The 14504-nt window shown below is 35.3% G+C and overlaps 1 protein-coding gene across 5 annotated transcripts; it reads left to right on the top strand.

The window, feature by feature from the left end:
• Window positions 1-4186: 4186 nt before the first annotated feature.
• On the top strand, window positions 4187-13990 carry LOC105127746 (Zinc finger C-x8-C-x5-C-x3-H type family protein). 5 transcript variants are annotated; one of them, XM_011029144.1, is made up of 10 exons: window positions 4187-9305; window positions 10842-11043; window positions 11149-11296; window positions 11431-11542; window positions 11731-11805; window positions 11926-12016; window positions 12170-12440; window positions 12529-12571; window positions 12648-12751; window positions 13194-13990. In XM_011029144.1, exons 1-10 carry the CDS (start codon window positions 4298-4300, stop codon window positions 13593-13595), a joined length of 6456 nt encoding a protein of 2151 aa, XP_011027446.1. In that variant the 5' UTR covers window positions 4187-4297; the 3' UTR covers window positions 13596-13990. The 5 variants fall into 5 exon arrangements, with proteins under 5 accessions (XP_011027446.1, XP_011027444.1, XP_011027443.1 ...); XM_011029142.1 differs by having other exon boundaries at window positions 11146-11296; XM_011029141.1 differs by having other exon boundaries at window positions 10842-11055.
• The last annotated feature ends 514 nt before the right edge of the window (window positions 13991-14504 follow it).

The following is a 14504-nucleotide window of genomic DNA, read 5'->3' as shown; positions in this document are numbered from 1 at the left end:
CCTCATAATAAAATATTTATATTATTATAATGAATACACACACACATATATATATATATATGTATGTATGTATTCATTATAATAATATAAATATTTTATTATGAGGTGGTAATTTTATTATGATATAAATATCTTTTAAGAAATATATGAAATTATTTTAGTAATTGAATTTTTTAATACACAATAAAATTATTAATGCAACCCTTCGATAAAATAATTATATGTGCCTTCCAAAAGAATCTTTCTGTGCTTTTATATTAGATAGAACAATATACTTACCGCATTATTCTTACCATTCAAATCTTTTAGCCTTATCTTTAAGGGTTTGCTTATAATTTTACATGTTTGGTGTTATTGTTGAGTTTTAAAGGTATTTTTGATTTTGTACAAATTACAAAAAAATTTGTTAATGTATGTATCTCAAATGTTAATTGCTCGACAGCCTTCCACGGTGCGTATGATTGATTTTGGTTGTTTTACCATATTATTTGATTTATATTGATGTTTTTTTGTTTCCTTTAGGTGTTATATGTATAGTGGTTCAATTTGAAATTTTTTCTTTCTTTTCTTTTATTTTTTTTTCTTTCTTAAATTGCATGCTAACCATGCAAAAATTCATGCCAGTCCTTCATTTTATTTTTTCTTTTGATTCATTCCCTCTTCTCTCTCTCTTTTTTTTTCAATTGTTTTATTTACATTAATTATTTCTAGTTGGATTTTATTTTTGATTTCATCCCTAGTCATTTGATTTTTTTTATTTGTTTTCATATTTGATTCTCATTCTTTTAATTGTTATTTATTTTATTTTAAATCATTTTCTAGATTGATTTGTTATTTTTCAATTCCACCCCTAGGCATTATTTTCATTTGATTTTTATGTCAAATGTGGTTCTAATTCTTTTAATTGCTATTTTTTAATTTTTAATTTTATTTTATTTTTACAATTCCATCCTTAAACATTTAATTTCATTTGATTTTTATGTAAAATTTAGCCCTAATTATTTTAATTGCTATTTTTTTTGTATTGCATTGTTTTTTTATTGATTTTTTTCTTTTAATTTCATCTTTTAAAATTTATTTGATTAAGAATCTTATATCTTTGCTTTTTTAGGTTTATTTTTAACGAGGTCATTCTGGTTTCATGACTCGAGCAATGAATCAAAAGGATTAATCCATGCCGATCATGGCACTAAGCTAAAAGTGGAGTTCCAGTCACAGTCATGGCAGTCATGGGCTCACAACCAAGTCCAAAACATCACCTGTTCACTTGCCGTTTCCACCAGCACCATGTTTATGACACTAACACAACCAGAGACTTTGAAGGAATCCAGCGGGTGAGAAACGTTCGAAAGATTTTACCTATGAATAGACTGTCTGAGCTTGATCCCTGTCCCTGACGAAACTCGCCCTTGAAATCATCCCTGTTCTCCACCTTCCACTTCTACAAAGGCCTATCAATCGCACAACAAGATACAGAGCAGTACTGTATGAGCAAAATAATGAGCCTCCTTTTCTTCTTTTGCCCGAACAACTAGTAAAAGATGCATGGAGACTTTGATTATTGAAAAAAAAAACTAATTTGCGAACATGTAAAAGAATCAAGAGTAACAATTAATTAAGAGAATCGGAATCATCAAACTGCAAAGATGGGGTATGTATTGCATCCTAGTATCCAGCTATCAAATATTTAAAATTATAATAATATTGTGTTTTAAAGTATTTTTTTTAAAAAAAATATATCAAAATAATATTTTTTATTTTTTAAAAAATTATTTTTAAGATAAGGATATTAAAATATCAGAAAATATAGAAAAATAATTTTTAATAAATTTGTTTTTTGAATTTTAAGGAAACTTGGCATAAAAATCCAAGAGTAACAAAATTAACACAAAAACCAAATATGTGTGTGTGTGTGTGTGATATTAATTAACTAGGTCTAGAATTTAGTAAACTTGGTAGAACAGATATGCGAGCCCTGCTTTTCACTTTACCTCCACTTAAATATGCTGGTAAAGTTGCGTGCATCACTCGCGCTGGGGCACGAAGAATGTGAATACAATAATTAAAATAAATATTATTGATTATTTTTTAATTGATAAAAAAAAGAGATTAAAGAATTTAATAATTTAAGGCAATCAATAAATTATTTTAATCATCTAATTAAAAGAAATGATTAAAAATATTTTTTTATAATTTATTTTATTTTATTCAAACATAAATCAACTCATGAAAAAAAAATCTCAAGATCACGTGAATAATAAAATAATATCAAAAAAATAAAAAAATAAAATTAAAAATGTAAGATAACAAACCCAAATTGAGATTCTATATTAAGAAAAAAACATACAAATAAAAACAAGAAAAACTTAATACAAGTTGATAAGTTCTGCAAGTTTATAAGTTCTTGTATAATAATAGATAAGATTGTACAAAAACCCATCTATAAAAAAAAAAGAAAAAAAAAAGAGAATTCTTTTCAAAGAAAAACAGGGCCAAGTAACTATGATAAGAAAAAAAAATATCAATATAATGAAGAGTAAGTCAAAATAGAATAACAATTTAAAAAGCCAAATCTTAAAAATAATTATTTGGCTAAAAAATTATGGCAATAAGCTACAAGAGAAGAAAAATAGTTAATAAAAAATACAATTGTCGAGGAAAAATGGGTGAGACTACAATATCTCCGGCTATCCCATATTATAATAACAAACGACACCTTCACATCACATGCTAAAACTAACCAATTAAATTTTTGTTTGGTTTTTTAGTTTAATTATTGTTATAATTGTAATTTAATAGAAAAATATTTGATTAACAGGTGAGATTTTACACCACCAAAACTTTTTAATTTTTTAACTAAATATTTTATCAATGATTATATATTTAGTTTGTCAACATAAATTTTACAGATAAACTTATAAATGAAAACACGTCATCAAAACACTTATTATCCGTGATTTATGGCATGTCGGGGAGTTCACTTGTAACATAATTATCGATGATTTTATAATGAAAAGGCATATCAAGCAAAAAAAAATATACACTCAATTTAATTAGTATTTTCATATGTAAATATATAAATATGACATGTCACCAACAAAAATATTTTATGTAATTCCATCATTGTTTTTTTAACATGCCAGTAATTTAATTGATGAGTATGATATATTATTGACAAAACAACTATATGTTATTTTATCGATATTTTTTAATATTATTAACAAAATTAAATTGTCGGTGATTAAACAATAACAATAATATTTTTATAGTAATTATTTTTTAACTCTCTAAAATATATTGATGACTTAATTCATTAATAAGATTACTACTAATTGAATTACAAAATATATATTTTTAAAAAATCTATTAAACAAATTAGAAAACAATTAAATTAAATTAAAAATCAAATATTAATTACAAATTTAAAAATTTATAACTTCAAATGCAATTTATTTATAATAGAGGGGCTAGAGGATAAGAAGACGAATCTTTATGAGAACCACGAGGTTAATAAAGAGGAGCACATGTACTACCTATCTATGACTTCAGTTCTATATATAATTGATAGAGTTCGACCGTCTCAGCATTAAATCATTTTATCCGAGTAGCAAAATGAGTTGTCTAAGTGCTCATAATTGATTACAAGCATCCAACAATTAAAACACTTTGAATTCTCAGCAAGTTCTTGTTATGTTATTTGAAATATTGTATGTTTGATTTTTATCAGGTCTACTAGATAATATTATTTCTAACTAGAAATCTAGATCAAGTTTCAAATGGGTTAAAAAATTGTCTTTCTATCTTTCATATAATAACATGCTATATGTTTTCTATAAAATAGTTAGTAAATTAAAAAAAAAAGAAGAAAAGAAATAGTTAAAATCCAATATATTACATGGTACTAGGTTTTATTATTCACAATGTTGTATCCTTTTTTATGGTCAATACATGGTACTAGGTTTTATTATTCACAATCTGTTGTATCCTTTTTTTATGGTCATTTTTTTTGGCATGCATTTATAAAAAGCTTTCTAGATTGAGAAATATTGTATTTAAAAAAAATTATTTTTTCACTTTAATTTTCTTAGAAATTAAAATATTACTCTGATTTAAAGCTTTTCATTTGTCACATATTGTGGAGTTCATTTTGGCTTTATGGTTCTAAAACCAAATGCAATTTCTGATTTTTTCTTCGAAAGTACAAATAGAAACAGGAAATAAGCAACCACACGCGTAAACAGCCGGCTGAGAGCGTAACGAAGAGAGATCACCCTCTCGTTCTTTTCTTTCATACAGCATGGTCCAAACGCGGCCACACAGATACGTCAAAGATCAAAGAATAGCTGCCACCGCTATGGATCCTCGATCTTCCTATTTCCATCACACAAAGTACGCCAATCCTCCTTCTCCTACTCTTCCTCTTCCTCTTCCTCTTCCCCACCCTCAACCTTCTCTTTACCGTAACAACCTTAATATTCATGGCCATATTAACTTCCCTGCACCACCGCCGCCACATCCACAACAACTTCGTCCACCACAAACACCACAATTCTCCCCTCGGAACCCTCAATTCTCCTATAACCATAGCCCTAATCATCCCCAAATCCACGATAACTATCACCACCAGCTGTCGCGCCATGACCTCACTCACTTCACTCCATTGCCTAGGGTTTCTCATCAATTCAACGACGACCGTCAGCCGCCGCGTCGTTTACCCGAATCCGACCACCGTGTTCATGAACCCCGACCTGATTTTAGGGTTCTGCGTCATGATCGGCAAACTAGGCATGAATTGGAAGGTAATCCCAATCCTAATTCCAGACTTATTCAGGACCGTAATATCGTGATTGATCGTGAGAGCGAGCATTATCATATTCGTGGTGAATTTGGATCGAATTCTGATAGATCTTCTACTGGCGATTTTCGAACTGTATCGAATCAAGTGAGGGGTTTTGAGTCAAATTCGGGGAATTATGAGAATAGACGTCGTTTGAATTATGATTATCATGATAAGGGGAGTGAGAATCAGAGTTGGTTTCGTGACAGAGAGGTCGTGAGAGAACCGCGTGATGCATCGATTGAATTTGGTAGTAATGAGATTGATGATGGTGAAACTAGGATTGCTACTGGGAAACGTGAGCATTATAGGAGTAGAGAAGGGAATTTGGAGGTGGAAAGGTATGGTGGTAAAAGAAGTAGAGAGGGTAGTTATGAGTTCAATAGGACTCCTAGGAAGCAGGTACAGAAAAAGAGTGCTCTACTTAGGATTCAACAGCCTAGTTACAGGAATAGAGAGGATGAGAGATTGCCTTACTCAGGTTATGTTGATGATACCAAATCTAGTTCTTTTAGAGGTAAAGATCAGGAATCTGGTTTTTTTAGAGGTAAAGATAAAGATAAGGTTATACACCCAGATCGTGGGATGGGAGAGGGAGAAAGAGAGGGAAGCCCAGTAGAGCTTGATGTGTCTTTTAAGTCTAATTCATTGGTAGCCAAGGCAATTTTGACGCCTTCTTCATCTACAGTGGGTGCTTCTGAAACGATTTTGACACCTAGGAATAGTAAAGTTAGGAAAGTGCTGGTCCCTGCTAAGGATAAGGACAGTATTAATTCATCGATGAATAAACCCAGCAAGGTTGCAGTAGAAGTGGGCAAAGGTGCAAGTGTTGCAAGTAAAGCTTCCAGTTCTGACAAGGATCTAAAGAAGACCAGAGAGAGAGTTATAGCTTCTGGTATTACTAATGTGCGAGATAGTAGTTCACTGCCTCTAAAGAATAGAGTGGAGATGCCTATGAAGAGGACTGTGGCTGTTAGAATTGGAACGCCTGGTAAAATATCTTCACTCAGTGGAAAGAAGAAAAAAGTTGTCAAGAGAGTAGTGAAGAAAGTTGTAAGCCATAATTCAACTTTATCTAGTTCACATCCAACAAAAACTCGTGATGAACCTGTGAAAGGAGATAGCTTTGCCCATACTCCAGCTGAACCCCGTGACACTGACAAGGCTGCAACTGTGGCTGATGTTGATTCACAGCCTTGTCCAATTGAAGCTACAGTGATACCTGAGAATGACAGGGTGGATAGATTTGAAAAGTTTATGGAATCAGGGCAGGCTGGCGCCGGAGCAGATTCTGGCAATTTATTTGCATATAATACAAGTGGAAAGAAGAGCTGCTCACGTTCTCCCTTGGGCTCTTCAAATCACAACGAAACCAAATTTGGTGAGATTTTTGTAAATGGTGATTGTGCCAAAGCCTTGCATGCTATCCCAAATATTGACAACAGTTTAACAAAATCTCTGGATGAAATTATTAGCTCTAATATTGGTGGTGTTGAAGATGTCAGCAAACAGCCTTGTCAGAATGGAGATTCTTGCTTACTTGAGAACAGTGCAGTGAGGGGATCTCTCAAGGTTATGGATTCTATTGAGGGCAATACTGATTTTGGTTTATTAAGTTTAGAAAAAACGATAATTCATGAGGATCCTAAGTATTCATGTATCCCTGTGATGGGTTTAGATGTTGCTTCAATCAACTCACAACAGAGAATTACGGTTTCTGACAAGGGGAAATCTGATGTTGGTTGCAAGGAGCCCTGTAGAAATCAGGGTAGCTCATTAGCTGAGAGTGGCATCACTGATTTCATTCAGGGTGCTAGTTTCCCTGTAGGAAGCAATGAAATTTCTGCTGCATCCATTTCAGGGGAAACAGGAAGTCAGAATGCTGTCATACGCCTCAATCAGGGAGTGGGGACCATTTTGGGTTCACCAAACTGCTTTACTAACATAGAAGAAATTGATATCTCCGGCCATGGAACTAGTGATGGTATGGGTGAGAAGCTATCTCAAGATGGGGCTGCTAAAATAATGGAGAGTGAACCCATCAGAGGTTCTCTAGACACCAAGGTTTCTACAAGTGGCAGCGAGGAGGATGCAAATGACACTAAGAAGAACGATAAAAAAATTGAAATGCCTCAGTCAGATTTATCAAGGACAGATGTACCTGACATGCATTTGGAGCCTGCAAATATGGTCACCAGTACCACTGCACATTGGGTGGACACAACTTTGAGATTATGTTTTGAAGATGATGGTACAGCTCAGTGTACATTTTCTGGTGCTGAATTTGTGGATGCTGGCTCACAATCCTGTAGTAATGTAGTCAGTGTTCTTCATGAGGGCAGTTTAACAGATGTTTCAGCGGCTAAGGTTTCTATCAGGAGCAGTGCTGATGGTGGTCAAAGAGGGGTATCACAAAGGAATGAAAAGAATAGAAAGTCCTTTGCTCCTCAACTGGAATTGTGTTCTCCAGTAGAATCTGATGCTGATGAGGGACCTGTATTTGCAGGTAACTCTACATCGGGTATGGAAGTGCCATCCAATTCTGGTGATAGTCTAACACTGCCAAAAGGGGAAGTTGTAGTGTCTGATATGGATTCTCTGTGTACTTCTGATTTGCTATTGGCGCGGAAGGGGATCACTGCGATGCTTGAAAATGGTTCAGCAGGGGAGCATTTAAGCTCTGTGGCTTCTGTCAAAGATGCATTTGAAGTTGATGGTCTAAAAGATGTTCAATCTCATTTGGCTGTTGAGGAACTGGCAGTTAAAAAAGTGACATCACATAGTCTATTTGTATCGGTAGGCGAGGACAACATAAACACCACTCCAGTTATGGTTGGAGGTAGGAATCAAAATGATTCCATGGATATTGATGCTGTTGAGGGAGCCAAAGTGGACATTGATGCTGCAGAAGAGCAAGTCGGTATTGAGAGTGTGACTGATCATTGCCAAATCCCTTCAAAACTTCAGACCCAGTACTTGGATGGAAATATGCCCAGTATAGATGTGGATGATGGTGGGTTTCATGGTGCAAAGAATGATTCGCCTGGTATGTCAAACAATCCATCTTCATTTGGAGATGGCTGTGCAAAGAATGATTGGCCTGGTATGTCAAACAATCCATCTTCATTTGGAGATGGCTTTGGAGTTTCTTTTACCAATTCCGGTGATGAACTTATGGAGATTGTACCTGAGACACTGTCTGATAGGGGTTCTCCAGAAACTTTGCCTGATGTCATGGGCACATCCCTCAGCAAAAATTCAGTTGAAAAGATTCATGAGAATGATGATAAAATTCCAGCTGAGAGGCCTGTAATCAATGTTGGTTCTGACTCATCTATGAGTATTTCAAGTTCACGAAATGCTAAAGTTGTTTTAAATTTGGATCATGCAGTGGAACGTGATCAGTTGTTGACTGGGAATACAGGGCATTTGCCTTCACAGGATTCCAAAATTACAACTCAGATGCCAAATGCCAAGAGTGGGGATTTATATGGAAAGAAGAACCATAGTAGTAATCCTATTTCTAAGATTTATTCAGGTCGCTCATCTTTTGTTTTTACTGCTTCAAAGAGTTCAGCTTCTTCATCTCGCATATCAAAAACTCGAACATGGCATCGAAATGATAATTGCTCTGATTCTGCTCCGCCATCAAACAAGGCTTTCTCGAGCACTGTTCCTGTGCAAAGGCAATTTCCTAGAAAAGCCGATAAGTCCCAGCGCACCTCTTACATTCGCAAGGGTAACAGTCTTGTCAGAAAGCCTACTTCAGTTGCTCAATCCCCAGGTCCCCATGCTTTGAGTTCTTCTGTATATCAGCTCACCTCTTCTGGTACTGATGAACCAAAGAAGAGTGCTGGCTCTGACAGTAGAATTGATCTTGCTGATCCTCTCAATGTTTTGAGAACAGGAGGCCTGGATGCTTCTTTTGAGAAACCGAGAACACATTCACTATCTAGTGTCTCTAAAATATCAAATCAAGCAAGCAACTCTTTGGGGGTTCGTGCATCTTCACCATTAGCTGAGCATCTTCACTCTCTTTGTACTGAAACTGTAACGGTCCCAGCAAAATTGTTGGAAAGCAATGACATTCCAAAGTCTTCTGATGACTTGTTGAAAATTTCAGAATCTCCAATAACTCAAAATAGCCAAATTAGTAATTTGGAATGTCACAGTGATCCAAATGATGGGAATACCGTGGCTTTAGCAAATGTTAAGAGCCTAACATATGTTAAGCGAAAATCAAATCAGTTGGTTGCATCTTCAAATCCTTGCGCATCTTCTGTTCAAAATGCTCATAACACATCATCTGATAGCTATTACAAGAGGAGGAAAAATCAGCTAATTAGGACTTCACTGGAAAGTCAGATCAAGCAGACAGCCAGCATCCCTGATGAAAGTTTAAATTCAGAGGGACAAACTGCTCTTAACTCTTTCAGCAGAAATTTTAGTAAGAGACGACTGCGTAAAGGTGTGTTTGATCAACTTACTTCTCTCTCTCACTCACTGCATTTTTAATCTCCGTGAAGAGCAATCTAAATGAACTGGTTGATTATGAGGCTTATATATCTTATGACTTTTATAATATTGAGGCTGAAAGCACTTGCACAACAGGAAAATTTTAGGGGTTATATTATATTATAGCCATGCGAGGAGCCTTTTTTGAGAGAGTGGGGTAATGTAGTCCTGGTGCAGAGGTAAAGACATCTCTGGATTAGAGTAGTGAGATTCAATATTAGCAAGTGGGGAAAAAAACAGAATTTGGTTCCATATTTCAGGTTTGGAAGAGCACCTATAACACCTGACATGCTCTGTGCAAACTCTGCAGAGCAGCTTTCATTGACGATGCCTTCTTTTACTATTTACTTGTTGAAGTTCGAAATATATGTTTCTCACCTTGGGTTCTTTTTCGGATAAAAATCTCTCACCCTCATTCTATTCCACATTTGCTGTGTTTCTACTGAATGCGTACGCGCCTAAGCTATTTAATTATGCTAGAAGTTTAGTTACTCTGAGGTAGGCAAATTGAGAATGCTTTGGTATGAGCCCTCTTTTTTGACTGATTACATCTTGGCCCAATGAATTGGCTGGCAGGAAGTCTCTGGCTCCCGTAATTTATTAATTTTCTGAATCTAAATAAAGAGATAACTTTGGGATCAGCTTTATGTATGAGAACATGGAGTTCTGGCTATCACGCTGCTTGTATCATATATCTAACAATGAACTGGCAAAATTAATGGCATAATTTATTTATTGTGGACTGATTTTCATTAAGAAGATATGAATCCAGTTAGTGTGCATGCATCATACATAATCATGGATTCTTACCACTTTTTTGGATGTACTTACCTAATGTGTTCAAGTTAGTCCAAACATCATTGGAAAACTAGTTTTTGATAATTCCTTTTTCCTTAATTCTTTCTAAAACAAAATGCATCTGGGATGTAATCTTATACTAGAAATTGAATAGTTTGAAGATCCATGTGTTCTAATATCCTTTGTACATTATATGGAAATTAAAGTTCTAGCTAAACTTTTTGCTTGGCAAGGACATTCTCTGCATAACTTTTTTTGTACCCGTTTATAATGTCAGTTGTAGCAAATTTTTAAGTAATTTTTTCTATGTTAAGCTGTAGCCCACAGTGGATGAAGCCATAATATACTTCCTGGTATAATGTGGAAATATTGTTGGAATAGCTTTTCATCATTTTTTGGGCTCTAGCTAATCTTAATTGTTAAATGGCTTCTGCTTATGAATGGAAATATTTATTAAGCAATGACATTCTTTCCATATCTTGCATTCCAAATTTTAATTTCAGCTATAGCAGTTCTGTTCTCAGTCCCCCCAAACTTGGTGTGTTTCTGCAAGTTACGTATTGTGATCTTGGTCATGATTTACTTCCAATGAATTAGCTTCCAGATATTGTTGGAATAGCTTTTTTTATCATTTTATTTTGACAAATCAATAATCATTAGAAAATAAACTGAAGTTGGCCATCATTTGCAGTTGTGACAAAGACTTGTAAACCTTCTAAGTTGTCTTTAGTCTGGACACTGCATGGTGCACAGTTATCAAAGGATGATGGTGATTCGTCACGTTGTGGGAAGGTCTTGCCTCATTTGTTTCCCTGGAAAAGAGCAGCCTATAGGAGAAGTTCCTTTCCAAATTCATCTTCCATTTCTGATCATAGTTCCTTATCTACAATTGGGTACAATAACTGGTGGTGTTTTCCTCTAGGTTTCTGCTACTAATTTCACTGTCTTTTGTGACTTTCCACAAAAAAATAAAAAAACTTGACATTCTTTCTCAGCAGGAAATTGCTACTTTTGAGAAAGAGGAATACAGAGTACACGAGGTCAAAACATGGATTTTCACTTAGAAAATCCAAGGTATTAAGTGTTGGTGGGTCTAGTTTAAAATGGTCAAAATCCATTGAAAAGCACTCAAAGAAAGCCAATGAGGTCAGTTAGGCTGGATTGCAGGCAAACCTTTTGTTTTATTTTTCCTATTTAAACAGATTTGAAGTCTACCTATGTTCACTTACAATGTAAGAGTTCCATCATTCTTGATAATATTCCATTTTGCTTCTATACAGGAAGCTACCCTGGCTGTTGCTGCAGCAGAGAGAAAGAAAAGGGAACAGAGAGGTGCTGCACGCGTTGCTTGTCCACCAAAGAATAGAAACATTTCTCGTAAGTTTACTCAAAGTATGGAGCTGCGCTGAATATGCAGTCATTCTGGTCTGAAGATGTCTCCATAGTGCTTGCTTATAATCTGTTTGTATGGGATTTTAGTGTTCATTCATCCATATGGTTTTTTGAAATATGCTTTTAATGATTGTCTTGTAGAACTATAATATAATGGATTTGAAAATATACTTACATTTTTTTTGCAGGAGAACGCATTTTCCGTGTTGGTTCAGTACGCTACAAAATGGATTCTTCAAGGCGGACTCTTCAGAGGATATCAGGTGGTCCTTTATTGATCTTTTTGTTGTTCATTTTGTAGGTTATTTATTGTGTTGGGTGTTGATAGCTTGGGCCTATGCCACCGAATTGGTTTCTAATAAGTGAAGAAAAATGATTTGTAGATGATGAGTCATCGTGCACCGAAGCCCTTCAAAAAGAAAAGGATGCCAAGAAGCTGTATATTCCAAGGAGATTAATGATTGGGAAAGATGAGTATGTCTTTGGTTTTGTTGCTTTTGAATAATTAGTTTCTAGTTGAGAGCACGGTGGATTGTTAATTGCCAGATATTTTAGAAACCTATGATTTGTGTTTTGGTTACTGGGTTATAAAAGTGGCTGCTTACAAACAAATTTCAAAACTGGCAGATATGTTCGAATTGGCAATGGTAACCAGCTCATAAGAGATCCAAAGAAGCGAACTCGCATTTTGGCCAGTGAAAAAGTACGATGGAGTTTGCACACTGCAAGATCACGATTGGCCAGAAAGCGAAAGTACTGTCAATTTTTCACAAGATTTGGAAAATGCAACAAAGATGATGGGAAATGTCCCTTCATTCATGATTCCTCCAAAATTGCTGTCTGCACAAAGTTTTTGAATGGTTTATGTTTCAATCCCGACTGCAAATTGACTCATAAGGTTTCTAGTCAAAAGAACTTGACATCCCTGTTTCAAATGGCTGATTTGCCTTTGTTGACATTCCTTCTTGATTTTATTTCTTTTGCAGGTCATTCCTGAAAGGATGCCTGATTGTTCTTACTTTTTGCAAGGTGCTTTTCCCCCTTCTATTATGCTTTTGTATAATCTATTGGTGATAGTGCAGGATTCTGAGAATTTTTCTGGCAGGCCTTTGTACCAATAAAAACTGCCCTTATAGACATGTGCATGTCAACCCAAATGCTTCTACCTGCGAGGGATTTCTCAGGGGCTATTGTGCTGATGGGAATGAGGTATCCACATGTTCTTTGTATTCGAGTAACTTGTTTTTGATTGACTTTTGATGATTAAATATTGAATTTTCGTCAAAAGGAGAAAAATATGTGCTAGTTGCTCCAAAGATGATTTACATTGCCATATCCAGTATTTTACAGGGACAATATTACTTGTAGGATTGCCCGCCCACCAGACCTTCCTTTCCTTAAAACGGCTGGCTGACACAAGCTATCTCTGGCAATTGCTATAAGATTAGGCTTTGAGAGACTGTTTTGCCCCTGAAACAAGTTTTTAGAAATGCTTCATTTCATTCCTGATGATCTTTTCTTTTTAATCGTTAGATATATATATATATATAATTTTTTATTTTTTATTTTTTAATGCTTGATGACTCTCTTTCTCCGCCCACATACCTCGCAAACCTTAAGCATGTAAATGCAATATAAATCTGCTATGCAGTGTCCGAAGAAGCACAGCTATGTCTGCCCCTCCTTTGAAGCAATAGGATCCTGTCCTCAAGGATCCAAATGCAAGCTACACCATCCCAAAAACAGAACGAAGGAAAAGAAAAGCAAGCGATCACGAGAGAACAATGCACAAGGGCGATATTTTGGCTTGATGCACATCAATGCCACTAAGACGAGAAATGCAGTGCCTGGAAAGCTCTATGTGCAAGATAATGATACCATTGGTTTTAAAGGAATTGCTGATTATATCAGCCTTGATGTTAGTGATGAAGAAGTGGTAGAAAATAACAATCCAGGTGATCTGCATACAGCATTCGGTGATAGTGACCCCTTGAACTTGCAATTAGGTGATCTTGATAAGTTAATTAAACCAGTCCGTATAATGAACATCTAACGCCAAGATCTTTGGTAGCTCAATTTTTAAGCACCAAGCTTGTGCCACAGGAAGTCTGTTTGGTGTACAGGAGGCAAATCAGGTTTTATCACTCGGGTTTTCTGTCATTGCAAATGCCTTTTCGGTCAATAGAATAGCGTGGGAAAAGATGGAATGATTTTGATGAGCTTGCAACCTTCTTTGGTTGTGCATAGGGTATATGTTAGCTCTTTATTAGGAAATTGGAATAGGAACAGGAACAGGATTAGGAACAGGAACAGGAATACAGATGCCTTGTGTTTTCTCTTCTTTTCTTTCATTTATAGTCTTTTTATAGGAATACATATTGTGGCTTCCTTTGTGTACATGATACGTTGTAATAATTCATAAATGAAATGATGCCAAGTTTTCGTCCTTCCAACTTCTTTAATTTTGTGTTTCTCATGCTCTTTTGGCTCCCAATAAGACTACTGTTACCCCCCCTCTTTCTGGAGGATGAAAGCATTGTGCTCGGCCTTAGTTGTGCTTGAAAAATCGTGGCCTTTTCATAGGCATGGCTCCGAAGTTGAACTTGAATGAGTCGGAAGGTATCCCGTCAATTTTAATTTCTGGAATACTGATGAGAATCGAGAATCGATCCCGGTTCTTCTGGCAGAGCCAAGAGCGCTGTGCAAAAAAAGATAAGTGGTATCAAAGTTAGTTATTGAACGTCAGGCATTTTCAGCCCAGCAATATGAGATTATATTTAGCCTTTGCATTGCAGAAGGGAATGAGAAAATTCAGAGTCACAATTACTACAAATTTGGAGTTGCTAATCATTATTTAATATTGTCGTAAACTTAAATCATCTTTGTTTTTGTGCAGTCATGCCATGCGCTACCCTGGACGCATCCTTTGGTGCGTGTTCCTCACAAAACCAAGAAAGAAAAA

This window comes from Populus euphratica, unplaced genomic scaffold (genome assembly GCF_000495115.2).
Source record: "Populus euphratica unplaced genomic scaffold, PopEup_1.0 scaffold93.1, whole genome shotgun sequence".
NCBI classification, from domain to species: Eukaryota; Viridiplantae; Streptophyta; class Magnoliopsida; order Malpighiales; family Salicaceae; genus Populus; species Populus euphratica.
The sequence above is the reverse complement of the archived record's forward strand: the minus strand, read 5'-3'. Positions and strand labels throughout refer to the sequence as shown.